The sequence below is a fragment of the Aethalodelphis obliquidens genome, unplaced genomic scaffold, assembly GCF_003676395.1.
Source record: "Aethalodelphis obliquidens isolate GAN/ISIS:26980383/991018 unplaced genomic scaffold, ASM367639v1 scaffold15, whole genome shotgun sequence".
Classification (NCBI taxonomy): Eukaryota; Metazoa; Chordata; class Mammalia; order Artiodactyla; family Delphinidae; genus Aethalodelphis; species Aethalodelphis obliquidens.
The window spans coordinates 11,469,245-11,491,974 of NW_020837959.1; the positions used below are offsets into that span (position 1 = coordinate 11,469,245).

Below are 22,730 nucleotides of genomic sequence, written 5' to 3' on the forward strand. Positions count from 1 at the left end.
CTTAATTTGGCCTCCCCATGTGGTTCCTGTTGAACCAGAATTGCTCCCATTCTGTTACCTTGTAACTTCTTTATAGTGAATGAATTTACCTTTCTTGGTAAATCTTCCACAGTTGAACACAGGCTAGAGTCTGGTGTCTCAGACTTTATGGTCTCATTGAGGTTGAGTGAGCATCAGGAGGCCAAGTTCAGCAGTACTTGTCAGAACCCAAACAGTTTCACAGACACCTTCTCTGAGATTTTAAACCACATCTGTAATAAATGCTTCCTTCTCTGTATCCTAATCCAGAAAATTATGTCATTGTGTTATGATACAAAGGAACCGGCTAGGGTTGTGTTTGTGAGGTCAGCTGGCGCTCCATTTCTTGGGCTTCCTTATCTAGAATGCTTTATTATAGCTTTGTGACACAGAGGATGAGATGATGGTCCCTGGGAGTTAGATATCATGGAAGGAGTGGAAACAAATCATGACAGCTCTTTAAGTTAAAAGTATGTATTCTGGCTTCAAAGGATTTTGCTAAGTCTTCCTGTTTGCAACCCATTCTGTTGAAATGAGCCAACAGTCAACACAGTATTTTCCTGACGAGCTGTCCTCAAAATATGATGCTCTGGCCTTCGATTGTTTTCCCTGCTCAGAGATAAACTTAAGACACAGGGTATGCCTAAACTTTATGGTAGTTCTTCTGGAAACTCTTGAATGTTTGGTTCATAACTACCTCTTAAGACAAGGAAGAAAACATTGTCAGGGTGTATCATTAGTGATTAAACTTAGAGAATACAGGAGTGGGGGGGAATAGCCTTTGTTTTAGACAAATCATTCTCTTCTGTAGTATCTGAGAAGTGTCCGTTTTTGTAGAGAGTGGCTCTGTCATTGTCACTTTTCTCTCTCTATTTTCCTCTATACTGAATTATTAGACGGGCAGTGGGTAGGACCAGCAACAGGGTTTGGGGAAGAACCAGTTGGGTTCTTCCTGCATCTACGGTATGGACTGACCACAGGTTATTTTAAGAGCAGAGCTGGTCTCTGTCACTTTGAGAAGTGCTGGATGGCATAGTCTGTGGGATTTTTTTTTTTTTTCAGTACGTGGGCCTCTCACTGTTGTGGCCTCTGCCGTCGCGGAGCACAGGCTCCGGACACGCAGGCTCAGCAGCCATGGCTCGTGGGCCCAGCCGCTCCACGGCATGTGGGATCTTCCCGGACCGGGGCACGAACCCGCGTCCCCTGCATCGGCAGGTGGACTCTCAACCACTGTGCCACCAGGGAAGCCCTGTGGGATATTTTTTTACAGCTATGTTTTGTGGGCTCTTAGACTGTGAAAGTACTTATTACAGGAATTTATTTTATTGTCTTTACTAAAATCTAAGTGAAAATAAATGTACTTGCTATAGTAAGTAAAAATATTCAAAGTTGTATAAAGAAAAGTTCATCTTTTCCCTTCAACCTCCATCCCCAGATTCCTGAGAGCACTGATGTTATTAACCTGTTATAATTGTTTCTTTACCGAACCAATTGCTCATGGAAACATTTACACATATGCAGTGTTTTTAGTTATTTTTAAAAATATGCTCATGATATATATATTACTCTGAAACTTGTTCTATTACTTAAAAATTTTTCATAGATGTCCCCCTGGGGCCATAGAGGATCTAGTTCACTCATTTTCATAGCTGCATAATATTCCAAATATGGATACTGAACACTTTTTTCAGCCATCTCCCTATTCATGAGCATCTAGATAATTTTCAGTTTTTAGCCTATACAAACAGTGCACAATAAACATCATGACGTATTTATAAGCTGAAATACTCATGCTCTTATTTCTGTATGAGGAATTCCCCAAGGTGGGATTTCTGGGTCACAGTTTATTGTGCTTTTAGTGCTTTAAATATTGCCAGGTTACTTTCCCAAAAGGTTGTAACAATTCATATTCCCATTTCTCTGCATACTCACCAGAGGAGTGAAAAATGATGTTTCACTGCTTTAATTTGTATCCCACTGTTTTAGTAGTGGTATTTTTCATATTTTTGTATATTTATTTGCCATTTGGTTTTCCTGCTCTCTGACTTGCCTGTTCATATTCTTTACCTATTTTTTTCTGGTCTAATAGTTAAAGAATCTGGGCTCTGAAGCCAGACAGCCTCAGTTAGAAGCCAGGTTTCTGCTTAGGGTTGTGAATTTGGGGCAAAGTATTTACCCCTCGAGCCCCAGTGTTTTTCTCTTAAACAAGGATAATAATAAGACTTGCCTCCTAAGTTTGTACCAAATTTAAATGTGCACTTAGGATAATATCTAGCATAGAGATGTTGGCTATTATCAACAAATATTTGCTTTTATCATTATGATGCTTTCAAGTATTTATCATTCCCTGGCTCTGGGGGAAAGCCCTGCCCTTCCCGAGCCACATTTTCTTACTGCCTAGGTTTTACTTGGTAATTCTTTCAAACACTGTTTATCAGGCGTCCCATCTGTTTAAAGCACTCTGGGCCTTGGGAAGGATGGGAGGAGCTTTAAGAAGCTGAGCCTGCTTTTCATCTATCTCATAGAAGAGCTGTCAGTGTGTGCAAGGTGGATTATAAGCTTTCACGTTATTTTTACATCTAACGTTGTCCCTTCTTCTCCATTAAATGGTTTTTCTAGTGAAGAATATATCCCTTGGATATTAGTGGCAACATCAGGATACTTTGAGTCTATTTTGGCTAGTTGTTGATTTTTTTTTTTTTCTGTTAATGTGTCTGCATCTCTGTTTGTCTTCTAATTATATAGAGCTCTTAGCAGTCTTTCTTGCTTTATTCATTTCCCATCTCCTACTCCACTTGAGTCAACAAGCATCTTTCAGAAAGACATGAGGAAATGCATCTACATTAAGAACCCATTGCTGTGCTCCAGTGTCTGAGATCATAGTGTTTGCTCTTGTTGAAGGACTCAAGCAAAAATTCAGGAGAATGTATTACTGTTGGTGGTGGCTCGCAGCACCTAGTACTGATGTTTTTGTTAGGAAACGCCATGGGTTGTATACAAAGTAAAACAAATTCTTTGGGTTCAGTTAAGTGTATTCTACATGCACGTGTTCTGGCTCTTTTGGTTTGAAAAATTAGGATAAGGGGATGGGCAAGATGGATTTAAAACATTGTCCTACACACCCCCGTCCCCAGCCACAGGCATACCCTTTCCTCTGTAAGCATGAGCAGATGGTTTGTAGGAATGCCCCGAGCCTCCAGAAGCCTTAAAGCTGCAGGGAGAGCATCAAGATAAACTTTGTTGTAGAAGAAGACTCGAGCCATCATCTTGTTGAACACTTTCACTCAGAAATGAAAACAGAGTCCAAGGAGGCTAAGTGGCTTGCTCAAGTTCATGCAGCCAGTTAACAACTGAACTAGAACTAGAACCCAGTTTCTTAGCTGGCATTCTGGTGGTCATTTCATTCTGCTAGATGTAGATGGTTTGTCACATATGGTCAGGGTAGAGTTTGGGTCATTGCTAAGAACCTGTTACAACAACTACATGGCTGAGAAAATTAAGATGCTTAATTTCTCATTGGCCGTGATTAGAAATGTAATAGTAGACCTCTTTAAGCCACCAGCAGAGAGGACAAGACGCCCTCTCCCCTGTGGCTGTCACCACCCATTATGTGCTGAGATGTGACTCATGGTCTTTGGGCAAAGGAGCAGATGAGAGAGGACATTCTATTGAGAACTATGACTGCCAGGAAGAACAGGATATAGATTTAGAGGCATCAGGTGTGGCATAACGTGGCTGGAGATGACTTCTATCTTGTGAATGTCTAAGAAGCTCCCTCTTCTCCCTGTTCCCATGTCCCACTTCTCCAGCCCCCATCTCTGCCACCATGTCTCTTTCCCTGAATGACTTCTCTTCTTCTGTCCATCCCTTCAGTGTTGGGGCCCCTGGATTTCTGTCCACAGACTCGCTTTCACACTTTCCCCCAGGGACTCTCACCCACCCCCAAGACTTGCATCCTCACCTCTATGCTGATGTTCTCCTGGTCTGTAACTCCAGCCTTCCTCCCCACCCTGTGCTCACGTCCCATCTCTCTGGTTGTCTACTGGATGTTTCCGGTTAGAAATCCTGCAGGCACCTCCAGACTCTACCGTCTTCTCCACAAACCTGCTCTTCCTCCCAAATTAGTGGATTGTCCAGTCAGCAGGCCAGCCAAGCTAGGAAGGTGGGATTTGTTATGGGCCTTGCTGTGAGACTGGGAGCCTGTTGTGATAACTCAGGAGAGACCATGTGGACCTCCTAGGGACCTTCAGCCCTACCCGAGGGGTGGAATCTAAAATGCAGAACTGGTAATTTTATTCCCTTGATTAAAATATTGCAGGATTTTTTGGATTCTGAGTGAAATCCCCAGACCTTACCATACAAATCTGACTCATTTTTCTACTTTTTTCATCATGTACTATCATTCAGTTGTAATGAATGACTTGATCATTGCTCAGGTGTGACTCGTACCTTTATACCTGTAGTACCTCCTCTTAGAATGCCCTTCTCTCCTTTTCTGGCCAAATGTCCTTGTCCTTCAAGATGGGCCTTCCTCTGGGAGCTCTTTCCTGGCGGCCACCCCTAGTGCAGGTTAGCTCACTGTACGTATGATTTCTTTTGCCATTCATATTGCTGTTTATTTTCTGTCTTCCCAGATGGTGTTCCTTGGGGATAGGAACTGCATTTCATTCATGTTTGTGTCCCTAGCTTGACATAAAATATGTACTCATAAATATTTATTGAGTGAATCAGCAATTCTCCCCTTGCTTGCTCCCAACACCTATGGCTGTCCTTCAAGATACGCCACAGTTTTCTTTATTCCACCATCCAAAACATGCCTTCCTCTTCCTTTGCTTGTACCCTCAGTCTCAGGCTGGACCCTAAGTCCTTTCTACCCTTTGGGCTCATTTCCTCTCTCAGTATCTATCCTTTCTGTTCATCCTTTTCATTTGGTCTGAAATGCTCATGCTTTCCTCCTTTTTGCTATCTGAATTCTACCCCTTCATTCAAGGCTTGTCCCCTATTCCATGACTTTATGAAGCTTTTCTTGATATTAATGCTTAATTATTCTCTTTTGCTTTCTTTGCATTGGTTTTGGCTGCAGTTGATTATCAGCTTCATACGGGCAGGGATCAAGTCTTCTCTTTTTACCCCATAGCACTTACATTGTATGCTACATACTGGATAGCCTATCCTTGTTCATTGACATGCAGGTGACCCTCCAAGATGAGGGCAGAGCTGTCTGGCAGTCTGGCTCTTCAGGATGGGGTAGCTTTCAAACATATTTAGACATCTCTGTAAGAAAAGGGTTTTTTCAATGTAATTTTTGTTTTCTCTTTATCTTGTTATCAGAGTACCAGAGAAGCAGAAATCAAGCTGAAAAGTGAAAGCAGAGTTAAACTTTTTTACTTGGACCCAGATGCTCAGGTAAGAACTATTTTAATATTTAAACTAGTTGAAGGAAAGAAAACCTTTGTTAGATTATTTGTTTGTTTGTTTGCTTATTTATATACTTTGGATAACAAGCAGTATAACAATATAGAAAATTCAGGAGAAAGAGGAAAAAATAAAAACAACCTGTAATCTCATTACCATAGCACAACCATTGTGAATATTTGATATTTAATAGATTGTTGAAAATTGATTTATCCAAAGACACTCTCAAGTCCATGAAGAACATATATAATTTACCCCCCAAAATCACCATCAGAAAATAGCAAGCATCGCTACAGATGACCAGTAGACTGTGATATTTTCTGACTAGCCCAGGCTCAGTTCCAAATACAAGCCTTGCAGTACATGTGGTCCACATCTGTGTCCCCAAAAAATCCAAAACACGGCTTGGGAGGGCCTCCAGGGTTGCCTACAGATAGGGCTGCTTTGAGGGGCCAACAGTTCTGCTGTGTTTCCTCCCATATTTTCCTCTTCTTCATTTGTGGTCTTTTTATAGAACTTCTTTTAACCATTTATCTTTAAACATAAGTATTTTTCTATGTCTCTTCACAGACTTCATAACCGTATATATACACATATATATATATATTTGCTTTTTGATGATTTTTTGTTTATTGTGGTGAAATATGCATAATATAAAATTTACCATTTTAACCATTTTTAAGTGTACTATTCACTGGCATTAGGTAGATTCACATTACTGTAAAACTGTCACCACTATCCATATCCAGAACTTTTTCATCCTCTCAAACAGAAACTCTGTACCCATGAAACAACAGCCCACCATGCCTCCTTCCCCTCACCCCCAGTAACCTCTATTCTACTTTCTGTCTCTATCAGTTTGCCTATTTAAGAAGTTCATATATGTGGAAGCATACAATATTTGCCTTTTTATGTCTGGCTTGTTCCACTTAGCATAATGTTTTCAGGGTCCGTCCCTGTTATAACTTGTGTCAGAACTCCACTTTTTATGACTGCGTAATATTCCATTGTATATATACACCACATTTTGCTTATAGATTTTTCTGTTGATGGACACTTGAGTTGTTCATAACAATAATTTTTAAGCTCTGCATAATGATCCATTGAGTAGATACAGCATCATTTATTTGACCATTATTATATACTATATAAATGTATAAAATAGTAACACTGTTGTGAGTAAATTAAGGTATATAGCATTTCCATATTTTAAGCAATTTCCTTAGGATACATTTATTATGGGATTTTTCTTTTTTTTTTTTAGTGAGAGCATAATACATTGATATATTTGCATTTTCTTTTAAAGAAGCTTGACTTCTCATCAGCTGAGCCAGAAGTGAAGCCATTTGAAGAAAAGTTTGGAAAAAGAATTCTTGTCAAGTGCAATGATTTATCTTTCAATTTGCAATGCTGTGTTGCTGAAAATGAAGAAGGACCCACTACAAATGTAATTTTCCTTTTAAAAAATAAAGATTAAAAAACCTATTCAGAGGTTTCAGATGTGCCTGTTGCAATGCAGCTGGGACATTCAGACCTAGTTCCTGGTATCAGGGCGGTGCGGTGTTAGATCAGGGTGCCGAGGCTTGTTTCGGCTGCCTGGATAGGATGTTTGTGGTACAGATGCCGAGGCTTGTTTCCGCTGCCTGGACAGGATGTTTGTGATACAGGACAAGTGTGGAGGCTATTGCTCTTTAGCAGTAATTTATAGCAACAATCACACGTAGGTCTAGTCATTTATTCTCTGATAGCAGCGTTCTTTTTTCCTGACAGTTTGAGCCATAGTGATGGTCTGGATTGTTTTGTTTTGTTCAGGTCGAGCCTTTCTTTGTTACTCTATCCCTGTTTGACATAAAATACAACCGAAAGATTTCTGCCGATTTCCACGTGGACCTGAACCATTTCTCAGTGAGGCAGATGCTGGCCACCACATCCCCGTCTCTGATGAACGGCGGTAGGCAGAGCTCGCCTGCCCTGCAGGATATCCTTCACGAAGCCGCCATGCAGTATCCGAAGCAGGTGGGGGCAGCGTGAGCCCAGCGGTCATGCCAATAAGGCTTCTTTTGCACGTGCTCTGTAAATACGTAATGAAACTTTGTAATGCACAACTGGGGTAAATGAGACGGTTAATTATATTGACAGCATATATAATGAGACAGTAAAAGCAAGCTGAAAGAGAAGAAGTAGTTTTTGATTTCTTTTTTCTAAACTTTCTGCTAGTTGCCTCCTCCACCAGATAGGCTTTTTGATCAGATGATGAACTGTTGATGAGTTAACCAGTTTGGCCCTGGGTGCTTCTGATTAGCTGTACTGTGTCAGTGCTCTTGGCTGCTTGAGAATCTTTCATGTTGATGGGATTAGTTTAATGTGGCTGTAAATTCTGCTCATGGAAGAAAATCTTTTGTTCCCTAGGGAATATTTTCAGTCACGTGCCCTCATCCTGATATATTTCTTGTGGCTAGAATTGAAAAAGTGCTTCAGGGGAGCATCACCCATGGTGCTGAGCCCTACATGAAAAGTTCAGACTCTTCTAAGGTACGGATGACCTGCATGCTTTGTGATGATTAACAGCAATCAGAAAAAAATGCATATAGAAATGCTTAAAGAAATCACAGTTAAGCCATATTTATGTTCTAAGAGATGTAGACTAGTCTCATAGATTGTCTTATAGTTAACCTGTGTGTCCAATTTTCAGTGAAAAGTAGTTCCATGTGTAAATAAAATACTTCATTTGCCTAGACTATCCTGACATCCTGAAATAATTGGCAAAGGAATTTCCAGCTTAGTAGTAAACTTTCTATCATTAAAAAGTACGTATATTGTATTTAAATAGAGTTCATTCCACTAGTTGGCATGTCTCCAAGGTCCTGGAATTATAAATTTGGGTCCATTTACACTTAAATGTGAGACTGGAGACTAGGAGGTGACCTGGCTCGGATGATCTAGCCGATAGTGTCAGCAGATTTTGTGTTTTGTCAGGTGGGGTGGGGCTACGGTGGCAGAGGTGTTGTGACATTAGGTGGAAGAGGGAAAGGAAACGTACAAGATGTATGTTTGGTGTGTTTTCATTACTTTGGTGTTTGTTCATTACGTGGGGAGTGCCTAGGTGTGGACATACAGTAGAGTTATTGAATATTAGAAGTCATCTAGGCCAAGAATACCTTTCACAGTCCCCAGAGCTGAGGTTCATGAAGGTTTAGTTACCTGCTCAGTGTCCCACAGCTGGAGTTGCCAACTGGCACTTGACTGTCATTTTCTAGCACGTTGAGCTACCTGGTTCCGGTCAGCTGTTGAGTGCTGTCCTGTGCCAGTTTTACAGTACTTTTAGTTATTTAGAAAGAATTTTGTATTAGTGGTCATCTGAGACCCTGATACATTGACATGGACTGGTCAGCAGTAGGAGGGGACACCCCAGAGGCTCTAACTGGGGTTTTCTGAGTGATTCAGAGCTTCCTGTCTTCCTCTCTTTGGCCACTGTACATCACAGGTGTGTCCACCAAGATGCAGGACGGTTTTTAAAGAACAGGTTCCAGGAGTCAGAGACCTGGGTGCTGAGCTCCTAACTAGCCTGGGTACATCATGTCACCTCTCTGGGCCCCAGGTGTTCCATCTGTAGTTGAAAGATGATGTTGCTACCCCCCACCACCACCTACATACGAGACAGTGCTATGGGTACGAAATCACTGACGCATATAGGAGGATGTCATTATCAATTATTACAGCTCCAGTCAAGGAGAAGCCCATTTACCCAGGCACATGGCTTCAAACATATGCCTTTCTGGCTGATAAAAAGCAGAGTAAAATTTGGTCTCTGGAGAGAAACAGTTTTATTTTTAAAATCAAGTCTGTAAAACCTTGGATGAGAAGCTCTTTTAGTTGTTTGATGGTTTGATTAATAATCAATGAATGCCCAAGATAAGATCTACTCCCCCGCCATGTATGCAACACATTTCCAAGTTTGGTATGCACCAGCTTTGCTACTTCTGCCTGCCACGTGCATGGTTTGAAATTTGGCAGCTGACGCTGGTGTGAAAATCACATACCCCCCAGGCTAGATGCCACACTTTCCAGGGTCCGTTGAGCATCTGTTGAATTTGCTCCTGCTTCATTACTTATGGAACGTAAGGCTCAGCCATGCGTTCACACCTCCAATGCAGTAAATTAAAGCAGAGATTAAGACTCAACCATCTCATATAAAAATAGGAGCTTCGGTAGAGATTTTGCTGAGGGATGATTTTTTCTGTATATCAAAACGTCTCTTCATGTTTTCCAAGATGGTCTAGAACATCATTTGGAGGAAATTATTGTTTTGGAGGAAATTTTTAGGAGTAGTCTCTGTAGGTGTCCACCACGAATAGATTTTCTAAAAAAGAAAGAAAAGCGGGGGGAAACCCAAAGGGCAAAATTGAGTTTTTCACTCTGACTTTTATATATATTGTGTTCCATTTATACCCTCAGTAAGTCTGAGAGTTCAGTCCTCGTTCACTACAGGTGAGAGTGAAACTTATTTGAGGCCTGTTTTGGCTTTAAATTTTACGCAAATATTGCATTTTACTCCACAACATAGTCATTACTGTTAGAACCTAAAAATAATCATTTCTACCTGAATATGTGTAAGTAAAAATGGCCACCCCAGGAAGGCAGACCATTTACTCTATGATCCCCGAGTCCCTGCATGGACATGCCCCACTTGAAAGGGAGGGGCTGGATGAGCTCCCGACACCTGTTTGAATCGAGAAGTGTTTTCCAAGTCATTCATGAAGGCAGCAGTTCCCCCCCACGGTTACGGTAGAATCATCATGTTTAGTAACTGGAACGGATAATAGCAAGTCTAGCCCAAGCTCTTCATTTTTCGGGTGGGAAAGTAGAGCCCAGAGAGGTTTAGTGCTCTAGACTCACACAGCTGGTTTCAGTTTTACTCAGAGACAGAGAGCTCTATTGTTGTCCTTCTGAGTCTTCTAGATGAGCACTTCTCAAACCTGGCGCACACAGATCACCGGCGGTCTGGTCAGAATGCAGGTTCTGACTCAGGAGGTCTGGGGTGGGGCCCAAGACTCTGCATTCGTGACAGGCTCCCAGTGGGGCTGCTGCTGCAGCTCTGCAGAGCACACTTTAGTTCACAGGCACTAGGTCACATTTCCCAAAATTGGTTTGACTCCGATATACTTAAGTAATGTAAAAGACCCTTCAGCCCCCCCGCTCTGACTCTGAATCAGTCACACCTTGTAGTGCTAGCAATGCAGTATTCCAGAAGAAGCAAATTTGGGGAAATTGGGTGTCATCTGCTTTAGCAATAGGGGTATAGTTGATGAATAGACCTGCCATGCATACATAGGCCAAAAGCAAATCTGCTTCCCTGTGCACTACAGAGTTAATTCAGCCACCCGCAACAAACCAAAATTAGTCATTAGAAGTGAAAGTAATGGTAACTTATACCTAGAAAACAAGAACATAGTGATTGAAAACACTGGCCTAACTTAAGTCAATACCTGTAATGTCTTAATAATGAATATATATCCCCAAATCTGGGGAGTCTGCATAAGTCAGTACACATTAGGAGTCAGAAAAGCTTAGTATTTTCATTAGTATTCTCATTTAAACTCTAGTAATGTGATATATTTTGGCATGAATACCAAGTATTAGTAATTATTAATAACTCAGTGGACTCATAATATATAGCCCTTAGTCATGAAGAAATAGAAAGGCCTATGAAATGGCATGCTTGTTGCCTGTGAAGACCAAAGAAAAGACATACATTTTGGAAACAATTTTCATTTGATAGTCTTTGAAAATCACTGCTAGGGAATGTGAGAAGCAGAATACTCTGCACTGAGTATAAATCCAGCCACATTCACTGCAGTAAGGTGTGCTTGTCCATGCATCTGATACTACCATAAGAGGTTGTTTAGTCTGTGGGATACAGTAACTCATGGTTTTATTCTGATGTCTTCAAGGTTGCTCAGAAGGTGCTGAAGAATGCCAAGCAGGCATGCCAAAGACTAGGGCAGTACAGAATGCCATTTGCTTGGGCAGCAAGGTAAGGAGAACATCTTTTATTCCTTTTATATGGATACAGATATATGGAGATAGATAGTAGACAGACAGACAGACTGACCTATTCTGTTTTTTTGTCCAGAGACAAAGAGGATTTAAATATGTAAAACTGAAAAATAAGTAAGCTCCATATCTGAAAAGTCCTTTACTAGAGACACAGAGAGGAGAGACGCTAGCTGGAGGGTAGCAGTGTTGGCACAGGCAGGATGGACAGGAGTGTTTGTTGCAGAGCAGGGATTCCAGGTTCCAGCCACATGCCTCCAGCTGGGAGTGGGTGGCAGCCCAGTGAGGCCTGCAGATCCTCTTTATTTGTGGTCTCTATTTCTTAAGCATTTGGCTGTGTATGTTATTTCCTAAGCACAAGCCATTTGCTGGAAATGATTTCTATGTAAATTGAGTTAGTTGTGTTCATTCTCATAAATATATGCCATGTCTTTAGATAATGAGATTTCTGTGGGCTATAGCCAGTGGAATAATAATTAGTCTTCACATAGAAACCGGAGTCAAGTTATGGATTTATTTTGGTCATTTGGAAACAGCTTAGACATGTTGTTTTGCTATTTCAGGACGTTGTTTAAGGATGCATCTGGAAACCTTGACAAAAATGCCAGATTTTCTGCTCTCTACAAGCAAGACAGCAATAAGCTATCCAATGAAGACATGCTCAAGTTACTTGCAGACTTTCGGAAGTGAGTCTCAAGGCCTTACTTATTTCCACACCTGAAAAACAGAAGTTGTTCAGTGGAAAGGGAGAAAGCAGGAGCAGTCTTTTCAGTTGCTCAGCTCATACACCAGGGCATGTTGGATGAGCATGGAACTTTTCCTCAAGTCCTTGAGCAGGAAGAAGGGGTTTAAAGTCGTAAGAGTTACCTGGTTAATTTGAATTGTATAAAGAATGTTATTGGTGGTGCTGTGAAGGGTTTGTTGGGTAGAGATGAGCCCAGGGAGGAAAGAGACAATTGAGGAACCTTTGGCAAGAGGTGGGCAAGGACTCAGCAAAGCCATCGCAAGTGGACATAGGAAGAGTAGGAAATAGGACTAGTTCACGTCACGTTAGACAGGTGCAGTTACTGGGTCTTGGCTTCCTGATTGGGTATTAGGGTGGAAGGAGAGAGAAATGGGTGGTAGTCTCAGGTAAATAACTCCCAGTTTTCTGACTTGCACGATGGAGTGATTCGTGGTACCGTTAACTGAATGGGTGATGGGGGCAAGGACAGTAACTCATCTAGTACTTAGCAGTTCACAGGCATTGTTCTAAGTGCTTTACCTATGTTAGTGAGGATATTTGTTTCCTAGAGCTGCTCTCACAATGCACCACATATTGGGTGGCTTAAAAGAACAGAATTCCAGAGGCTAGAAGCCTGAAGTCCTGGTGTTGGCAGGGCCACGCACCCTCTGAGATCTCTAGGGGAGGATCTGTCCTTGTGTCTTTCATCATCTGGGAGCCCCAGGCATTCTTGGGCTTTTGGCAGCATAACTTCAATCTCTGCCTCCCGTCTTCACACGGCTGTCTTCCTGTGTGTCTCTGTCTATAAATTTCCTTCTTCTTATAGGAACACATCATACTGGATTAGGGCCTAATGACTTCATCTTAACTTGATTACATCTGTGAAGATCCTGTTTCTAAATAAGGTCACATTCATAGGTTCTGGGGGCTAGGACTTCACCATCTTTTCAGGGAACACAATTCAACCCATGGCAATAGGGCAGAGAGAGGCTGAGTGAGGTGTCCAGCACTGTACAGCTGGTGGCAGTCAGGGGACTGAGGATCTGGGCCCTTAACCACTGGGCTGTTCTGGTGCTCCACTGTAAGAAGTTCACTGCTGAACCCATGACGCGGATTTCCGTTGCTAGGGATGTGGGTTTTACAATTTCTCTGGGAAAATTCTGGGAAGGAGACAGAGCTGAGGGTATTAATGAAATCAGAAGAAGAGCCAAGAGCCAGCCAGTAACTATTCTATACCTTAGGTGCCTTTCAGTCTGATTTTTTTACTTGAAAAAAATGCATTTCAAAGTAACTATATAAGTTTACCTAGAATTCAGAATGGCTGTTTAGCTTCCTTTAACTTCATTTTCACCTTTTTCATCTCTCTCTTGTGTTTTTTCAGAATTCTAAATAGAGTCATAATTAACATCTTTCAAAAACCTTTACTTATTGGTAATGGGTAGTGTATTGTTATACATACTGTGTTGTCATAGAGTATTGTTAAGTTTTTATTTGATTTTCAGGAAGTTTTCAGCCTTGCTTATAGAATAAAAAAAGTTGATTTTTAAAAAAAAACTCTAGTCACCTTTAGTTAAATAGATTACAGTTTTCTCTCACTAGCCTACCATGCTATTCTCAACACTCATGATGTAGGTCTCTGTGTACTCACTTAGGAAGGTGAGCTCACTGTATTGGTAAGGAGGAGAAAGTATATCTATGTGACATCATTTTTGTAAAGAAACTATTTCATATATTTCTTTTTTGTATATAAATGAAGAAATGGATAGGCGAACAACTAGCTAGATGGAAAGAGAGAAGGACATAAAAATAGTCATTTGGGTTATACACCAAATGGTAGTCATGGTTATCTCTGAGGGATGGGTTTATGGGTGATTTTTCACCTTCCCCTTTGTAGCTTTCCATGATTTTACATGAACTTTTTTTTTTAACTAACATTTACCCATATGTTCCAACAAAACAGGTAGTGAAGTTTTTTGTGTGTGATGGGGGTTGGGAGCCCTGTCTCAGAAGTCACTGCCTAGGCTGGTTAGCTTGAAGCTCCCGCCACAGTGGCTGCTCTTTGGGGGTGGCCCCAGCTGAAGGTCTGGCTTCCTGGGTGGAACCTGGAGGGTGGAACTTCACAGATTCATCAATCAAAACATGATCCGAGCAGAGAGCCTGTGACCAGGCAGCAAAGAGCAAAGCCTCCACTGGTCCCGAGCACAGGGTGGGTTCTCCCTGCACAACAGGCCTTCAGTAGGAAGGGTTTGCTGGGAAGAGTGTGGTCCAGATGGCCAGCGAGAGACTCAGAAACCCGAAAATAGAGACCCAATGCTGTCAGCAGCAGAAAATGCAGTGGCATGAGGAAAGCTGCTGTCCTTTTTCAGTAAGCGTCCAAAGAAGTGCCCGTGTTTCTTTTTCACAGTTGAGTTAGGGGAGTGGAGGATCCCTTTTTTCATTTTTTAAAAAACCTTAGTGTTGCTCTTTTTCTTTCCTCTTTGTTTTCTTTTCTTTTTTTTTTTTTTTAACAAAGAATAATCTCATATCAGTGGCTTGGGCACCAGCTTGGATCCAAAGCTATGGTTTCTGCTCCCATGATTGTCTCAAAATGTCATTTGACAATGGATGAGAAAAGTGTTCTGAAGCTGCCCTAGTGTCTAGAAAACAGCTGGCAAAGCTCATCAGCCACTTTGCCCCTCTCCCTTGTAGTAATTATGAGAGGGGACATTCCACGATTTAGTAAGAAAACAATTCTGTCAGATAGATAGTATTGCTAACATATGTGCTCTAGGAAGTATCTATCCAAGAAGAGGGATATGGTTTTTTATGTTTGTTTGGTTTGCTGATGGCTGTGTCTTGTCTTATTTCTGCAGTGCATCTGAAGGCAAAGTATAAAAATAGAACATGTTCTTTAAAATGCAGACCTTTTTTTAATGCTACCATATTAAGTAGTTTAGGTAATAATACTATAAGGGTTTCTGCATGAGGCTTACATATTTGTGTTTATTTGTGCCTCTCTATTCTGTGTACCCAAGTTTGACATTATTATTGTTCGCAGCCTAATCCGTAAGTCACTTCCGTGATGGGAGATCTCAGGCAGGTCACTTGGCCTCTGTGCTTGAGTGTCCTCTTCTTTTTTTGCGGTACGCGGGCCTCTCACTCTTGTGGCCTCTCCCATTGCGGAGCACAGGCTCCGGACGTGCAGGCTCAGCAGCCATGGCTCACGGGCCTAGCCGCTCCGCGACATGTGGGATCTTCCTGGACCAGGGCACGAACCCGTGTACCCTGCATCGGCAGGCGGACTGTCAACCACTGCGCCACCAGGGAAACCCGCGTCCTCTTCTTTTTAAGGGGGGATAATAATAGCCCTGCCTCCTAGAACTGTGGGGGGAATAAGTGAGAATGCCTGTCAGGGTGATTCCTCTCACCGTGAGCACTGGTCTCATTCCCTGTTCCTTCTCAATACGTCTAGACCCTCCAGTTTTCAGTAGACGTTTGTATACATGCTACAGAAGTAGTTGCCATCATATATCTTAAATAGTTGACAGTATCTGCTGGATTTTTGGCTTCTTGAAGATGGGAATCAGATCCTGTTTGTCTTCTGTCCACGGTGCCTAGTGTAGTGCACATTGTAGCACAGCGTAAACACTTGATAGATGCTTATTGAAATTTATCATAGACATAAGTTCAGTGGTTTTGTTTAAACAAAAATATCTCAAATTTCTTTCAATCATATATATATATATATTTACGTGACAGAAGAGCTTTTAGGGAATATTTCCTTTTACAAAATGCAGTTAGAAGAGTAGACTCACACCAACAACACACCCAAGCATGTCTGTATTACCAATTGATCACTTTAATGGATCAATATAGGAAGTAGGGAAAGGAGGGCCAAGCTCCAGAAACACAAAGGTAAGGACACCAACCCTCTTGGCGTGGGATGACTGCTAGTTTGTGATATCATTGCCCTTTCCTCTGGGGGAGTGGTTGAACCAGCAGGAATGTATGGGCAGTGGGAAAAGAAAACCTTTCCTTTTCCCAAGAGAGGGAGTTTGAGCCTCACTCCTAAGTTCACATGTAGACAGAAGCCGTTTCCAAATGCCAGGCTCCGTACATGCATCTCCATTACACATTTATTTAATCAGTGAAGTTTTAAGATGGGTTTTCATGCTCAAGCATTCTTTTACAAGTTTTACATAGAATGTAGGTACTAATTTTTAGCATTAAAAAAACCTCCAAACTGATTTCAGATATGAGAGAATTCTCTTTGTGCAACACATGCTTGCGCACATAACCCCACCCCCCACCCCGTCACTTTGGAAATGCACATATAAAAGGCCGTAGAATTTTTGATGTGTGTGACGTTTTGATCTCTAATAAGCCAAGTTCAATAAAAATCATAAAGTTTTGAAATAGGATTAAGATTATGTTTTAAAAAACTGAGTTGGTAGAAACAGCTTCCACAGAGTCCCTGTGCTACCTGATATGGAACTAAGCTCAGATCGGTGCTTGCTTGGAAATGAATGGAAATAATGCCACTACAGAGTAGCAACTAGAAGTAAAAGCTCTCAGTAGAGGGAGGAAACAGAAAAAGAAGTAAGTATAAAGCTCTCAGTAAAGGGAGGAAACAGAATAAGAAGTAAGTATAGTTAGACATAGAAGTAAGTAACACATCGTAGAAAGAGTTCCAGTGAATGAAGATAATTTAATTAAAATTTGTTGCTTAGAAATCCAAATCTCTCAAACTTACATGGGCATGATGTCATAGTGATAATCAAAAAAAAAATCTTGAAGAAGGTATATATTTATCCACAGGTAGAAATAACTAGGAAGGGGTGAAATATAGTACTCTCGAGTACTTATTGTACATTTAAAAGTATCATTTACATTAAACATAATATTTCTGACTCAAGGAAGCAGATACAACTCTGTAGGTGTCTCTAGGATTTTGTCAACACAGAGTTTTATGGTATGTTGCAGAGTTAAGTTGCTCAAATGACGAGGTGGAGCAAGGCAGTATACGTCAAGAAAATTTATACCTGCATAGAAGCCCCCTGGTCTGAGGGATGTTGCCCCAAGAGCTTTGGGTAAAGGTGAGGGAGGCTCTGGTGGAGTATCATTGCGGTAGTTAACAGTGCTTGGGAAGCCATTGACAAGCTCCCAGGGAATGATTGTCGAAGGCACAGTCTTCCTGCTAGAAGAAAAGGGTATTGTGTTTGTGAACAGATCACACAGTGGCACAGGGACAAAGTATCGGGGTAGTGCTGGATGGTACCTGGACATCTTTTGGCCAGCAATCTTTTTAACTGAAGGCAGAATGATGAATATCTGTTGACTTGCCTTCCTGACAGTTATCTCTCTCAGGAGTTCAAGGAATTGTTCATTTAAACTCAGATGTAAACAAAAGACAAGTGGAAATGAGAGGAACCCTGAGAGAAAGTGATTGTGTAAGTTGGAGCTGGTGATGGGCAAAGATGACTATGCTCAATGTAGACTGTAGTCATATGAAAGCAAGAATTTGAAACTGTTAGGGACCTCCTGGTTCAGATCCACAATACCACAAGATATATTTTAAGTTACATGTGAGATTGCTTAAGAAACAATAATGTCTGAGGAATCTTAAAAACAGGAGTTAGGAACTTTTCAAAACTGGGAACAAAACCAAATGCTGAATCTTGGCCACTGAGCTGTGCTGTTTCTTGCCAGTGTTCTCAAAGACATTATTAAACAGGTGGCCGATGAAGAACCAGGAGGCAGTGTTCTGTGTTCTAGGAACAAGTCACGTCACGTAGAACAAGTTATCCTAGCCAAGTTTCTGCTTCTCTGTTTTTGATTGGGTTGCCACGCTGGTCCAGCAGAGGAATGCAAAGTGTATATTCTAAGGTGACCGACGGGTCAGAGGAGTGTAGCGCATGTGAGAGAGTGACCAGAAGCCAGGAGGTGTGATGAGTGGCTAGTATCAGTCTGGCGATGGGCCTCTAGAGGTTTGAGAAGGAGCTGCTTCTTGCAATATTCTGTGCATTACCTTCATCAATGACTTTTATGAGAATGTAAAGTGCTGATGAATGTCTTCATGACATAAAGCTGTTAGGCATATCTAATACATTAGATGTTAGAATCTGGATTTAGGAGGGTTTTGATCAACTGGAATGACTCGATCATAAAAAGATAAAATTTCACCGAGACAAAAATCAAATCCTGTTCTGACTTCTAAAAACATAATTGAATAAATACAGGATGGAAACATATAACACGATAGTGAAGCATATGAAAAAAAAATTAGGGAGTTTAGGTGCTTGTAAATTTAATGTGCGTCACTAGGGTGGTGTGACTGTTTAAAAGTAATAGAATTTTGGCTGCATCAGTAGAAGGGTATATTGTTCAAAACCAGACAGCTGCTCTACCCCACCTGGGCAGACCACACTGGGCCTTATCTATGCAGTTCTGGGAGCCATGATGTAAAAGGGATGTTCTTATGTGAGAGAAATGGCATTGGAGGGAGATGCAAAAGGACTGAGAATCCAGGACTTCAGGAAGGTGTGATAGCTGTTATAGATGGTTAAAAGTGTTACACAGAGAAACATAACTAGGCTCCTTGATGAGTGGAAGCTTCAGAGAAGTGAATTTTACCATGCTGTGACGAAGAGCAGTCTGGGTATCGAAACGGCTATGTTGAAGATTTCCATTTCACTAGGAAGGGCCGAGACAGGTCAGGAACGTCACAGAGGACATTCCTGTATTGGATGGAGTCAGACCAAATACAAAAACCAGGCATTTCACTGAGTACCTTCTTTGTATCTGGCATTTCACTAGACATTGGAGCCTAAGATGGCTTCTGAATTTTCATGAGTCTACATGAGCCAAGAATGTATGCTGAGGATGGAATGGTTCAGGAAAACTTATGCTATAACATTTTGCTAATATTCTTATCTGGACTTGTGGTGTCCAGCACAGTAGCCACTAGCCACGTGTGACTATCGAGCACTTGAAATGCAGCAGGTCCTACTGAGATGAGCTGCAAGTGTAAAATACACACCTGGTTTCGAAGAATTAGAGCGCACTTTTTATACTCATTACATACTGAGATAATATTTTTTAAATGTTGGGTTAAATAAAATATTTTTAAAACTAATTTTTACCTGTTTCCTTTTACTTTTTTAAAATGTAGCTATTAGAAAGTTTAAAATTACTTTTATGGCTTGCATTATATTTCTCTAGGAAGTGCTGCTCTAGAATTCAGAGCTAACCTAACCTGTTTGATTTTTCTCTTCTTTCGTTTGTAGACCTGAGAAGATGGCTAAACTCCCCGTGATTTTGGGCAATCTAGACATTACAATTGATAGTGTTTCCTCAGACTTTCCTAGTAAGTGTAAGTTCTGTGTAATAAACGGACAAGTTTTTGTTTGGTTTTTACTTCAATTTGTTTGTTTTTAATTTTTTTAGATTATGTCAATTCATCATACATTCCTACGAAGCAATTTGAAACGTGTACTAAAATGCCAATCACGTTTGAGGTAGAGGAATTTGTGCCCTGCATACCAAAACACACTCAGCCATACACCATCTACAACCACCACCTTTATGTTTATCCTAAGTCCTTGAAATATGACAGTCAAAAGTCTTTTGCCAAGGTGAGTGCAAAGATTGAGGTTTTATTTTTGATACCCAGCTCTCTTAGGTTTTGGCTTCTCGTGTTCTTTTATAGATATTTACATACTTTGGCTTTTTCTTTTCTTTTTTTTTTTATTATTTAACTATCGCTGCAGGCCAGAAATATTGCTATTTGCATTGAATTCAAAGATTCAGATGAGGAAGACTCTCAGCCTCTGAAGGTTTGTATTTTATGTGCTCGTAATTTTCCATTTTAAAAATGCAGTTGCATGATATTGTACAACTAAAGGGATTTAGCACATTTTAATTGACACAAACACAAAATATGTGACATCACAGAATATAACCACATATGCTGAACCTTACAGAATTTGGAATAATTGAGTTCTTGCTCTTAATTGATAATGTCTGTTTTGTTATACTCTTTAGGGAGGGGGTTTTCTTATACGTGTTCAATTCAGTAAACATATCATGCACCTAACTTGAAAATGTTTATTCTAATATGTAATAATAATAGTAGATTATTGGTGATGTTTATTGAGTGCTTGTTATATTCCAGGCTCTGCTCATAGAGCCCTATAGGTAATTAGACTCCTTTAATGCTCATAACAGTCTTTTGAGTTAGGAACTATTATTATCTGAATTTTTTTTAGATGAGGGAACTAATGCACAGAATTTAAGTGAATTGCTCAGGGCCATACATTAGTGGAACCAGTGTTCAAACCCAGGCATTCTGGCTCCAGAGCCCAAATTCTTTACTGTAACTGTGTGGAAATGACTTTCCAAAAAGGGAAGGAGATGAAGATGCAAAGAATATAATATAGTTTTTGCCCTCAAGAAATTCACAGTTTAGTGGGAAAGGCAGTCATGGAGGAAAAGCTCCTGGCACACAGAAGGTACAGAAATGGTTTTTTGGATAAAACTGAATAATTAGTATAAAAAATTGCCGAGGGGACACAGGAAGGAATGAATCATTTCTTGAAGGATGCATGAGAGTTTGCTTGCTGTACATGGGAGGGAAGGTCGTTCAGACTGAGGGCTTGTGTCAGCAAAGGCATGGAGGTGAAAGTGAGCAGTGAGCAGGCGTTGTCCAGGGCATGGAGGGGTGGGGGAGGGGTGGGGGAGGGAGTGGAGGGGAGGGCTGGGAGATAAGCCAGGGGCGGGTAGGATCTAGGAATAAGAGGGCTTGTGGGTCTGGAGTCTTGTAAGCAGGAGAAATCCATCAAAGGTGGCTTAGTTTATGCTGTAGGAATGCTGCTTTCTTTACAACACATCTGTGTTTAATTTCTTACTCTATTAATTGAAGACTGGTGTCTCCCTTTGCTAATTCTTATTTTAGTGCATTTATGGCAGACCTGGTGGGCCAGTATTCACAAGAAGCGCCTTTGCTGCAGTTCTACACCATCACCAAAACCCAGAATTTTATGATGAGGTAAGTGAGGTTTTCAAGAGAAAACCCAGTTTAACCAGTTTTAAGGAAAACTCCACTTTCTTTGCCTAGTAAACCAGAATTCAAGAGAAGCTGCATACTGAAATTACAGTAATAGAACTAAATGTTGAAATATTTATTTGACATAATTTTTCTAATTATAAAAGTAACATTTATTATAAAAAATAAGAACTTGGAAAATGCGGATAATATAGAAAAGAAAAACTCAAAATTCCTCCCGTATCCCTACCACAATATTTCCGTTCAAATGCATACTTAAGTATAGTTAAATACTTGTTGGACCTGAGAATCTTCCTTTCTTATTTTTGGGTTTCCTTATGTAGAATTACAATGCAGTTCATTAAAACTACTATGTGAATCCTACTTTTAAATGTTTAAACCTGGTTTTTCATTATGCCTTGGTTGTGTTAAGTTAACGAAGTGGTTTCTGTCATGAGTCTTCCAGTTCTTTCTAGAGTTGAAATACCAACTCTCCTGTTTTTTGGTCAGTGAATGTTTTTAGTCCATTCAGGCTGCTGTAACAACATACCACCAACTGGGTGGCTTGTAAACAGCAGATATTAATTGCTCGCGGTTCTGGAGGCTGGAAGTCTAGGATCAGGGTGCCAGTATGGTTGGGTGAGGGCCACCTCCCAGGTCACAGACTTCTCAGTGGTGTCCTCCCATGGCAGGAAGGGCCTGGGAGCTGTATAGGATCTCTTACTGGAGCACTAATGCCATTTATGAGGGCTCCATCCTCATGCCCTAATCACCCCAAAGGGCCCACCTACTAATACCATCACCTTTGGAGCTAGGATTGCAACATATGCATTTGTGGGGGACACAAACATTCAGACCAGTACAGTGTATTAAGGATCCATTTCTTCCTTAGCACAACTTTACAGCCTCAGCTCTCTTTAACTGCAAAGGTTAAATCAGTTTGGAGAGCAAATACACGTTTGTACCTGGGTGACACGTGGTTGTTTTGGAATATAAAAAAGATTGTTATTTTGTCTTCCTTGCAGATTAAAATAGAATTGCCCACCCAGCTACATGAAAAGCACCACTTGCTGTTCACATTCTTCCACGTCAGCTGTGATAATTCAAGCAAAGGAAGCACAAAGAAGAAGGATGTTGTTGAAACACAAGGTTTGAATTTCATCATTCCTTTGATTGTTCACAACTTACACATCAGGTTCTTAAATTTTGTCTTGATTCTGAATTTGCATCCTTTTGTGAAGGTGTTTTTAGATGACGTTTGTAAGGGTAGCATGCCCGGCTCACATACGTCCATTTTATAGGAGATAATTTTAGAATTCTAATCCCAAAGAGGCCAGCGTACATTATAGACGCTGTTCTGCAGAGACTATATTCAGGGTCTTTTCAGTTTCTTACTGATTGGTATTAACAGTTCTTAAAGATCAGGCAATTTAGTAACATGGCTGTCTTCATACATTTTCCTACACTTACGGTGATTTTTTTGTTCTTTATTTCAAC

General features: G+C 40.8%; 1 protein-coding gene across 29 annotated transcripts in view; it reads left to right on the forward strand.

Moving 5' to 3' along the window:
- DOCK9 (dedicator of cytokinesis 9) overlaps window positions 1-22,730 on the forward strand; it is a 379,834-nt gene that overhangs the window by 264,496 nt on the left and 92,608 nt on the right. For all 29 annotated transcript variants that reach the window (XR_003434662.1, XR_003434663.1, XR_003434660.1 and 26 more), the window contains 11 exons: window positions 5,350-5,424; window positions 6,740-6,880; window positions 7,246-7,449; window positions 7,843-7,965; window positions 11,385-11,467; window positions 12,051-12,173; window positions 19,477-19,556; window positions 19,637-19,824; window positions 19,960-20,025; window positions 21,144-21,236; window positions 22,259-22,382. Coding sequence is in view for 25 of the 29 variants with exons in the window: in XM_027115927.1 (XP_026971728.1) it covers window positions 5,350-5,424; window positions 6,740-6,880; window positions 7,246-7,449; window positions 7,843-7,965; window positions 11,385-11,467; window positions 12,051-12,173; window positions 19,477-19,556; window positions 19,637-19,824; window positions 19,960-20,025; window positions 21,144-21,236; window positions 22,259-22,382 (1,300 nt within the window). In the remaining 4 variants the exon portion in view is untranslated. The remainder of the gene's footprint in view (window positions 1-5,349; window positions 5,425-6,739; window positions 6,881-7,245; window positions 7,450-7,842; window positions 7,966-11,384; window positions 11,468-12,050; window positions 12,174-19,476; window positions 19,557-19,636; window positions 19,825-19,959; window positions 20,026-21,143; window positions 21,237-22,258; window positions 22,383-22,730) is intronic.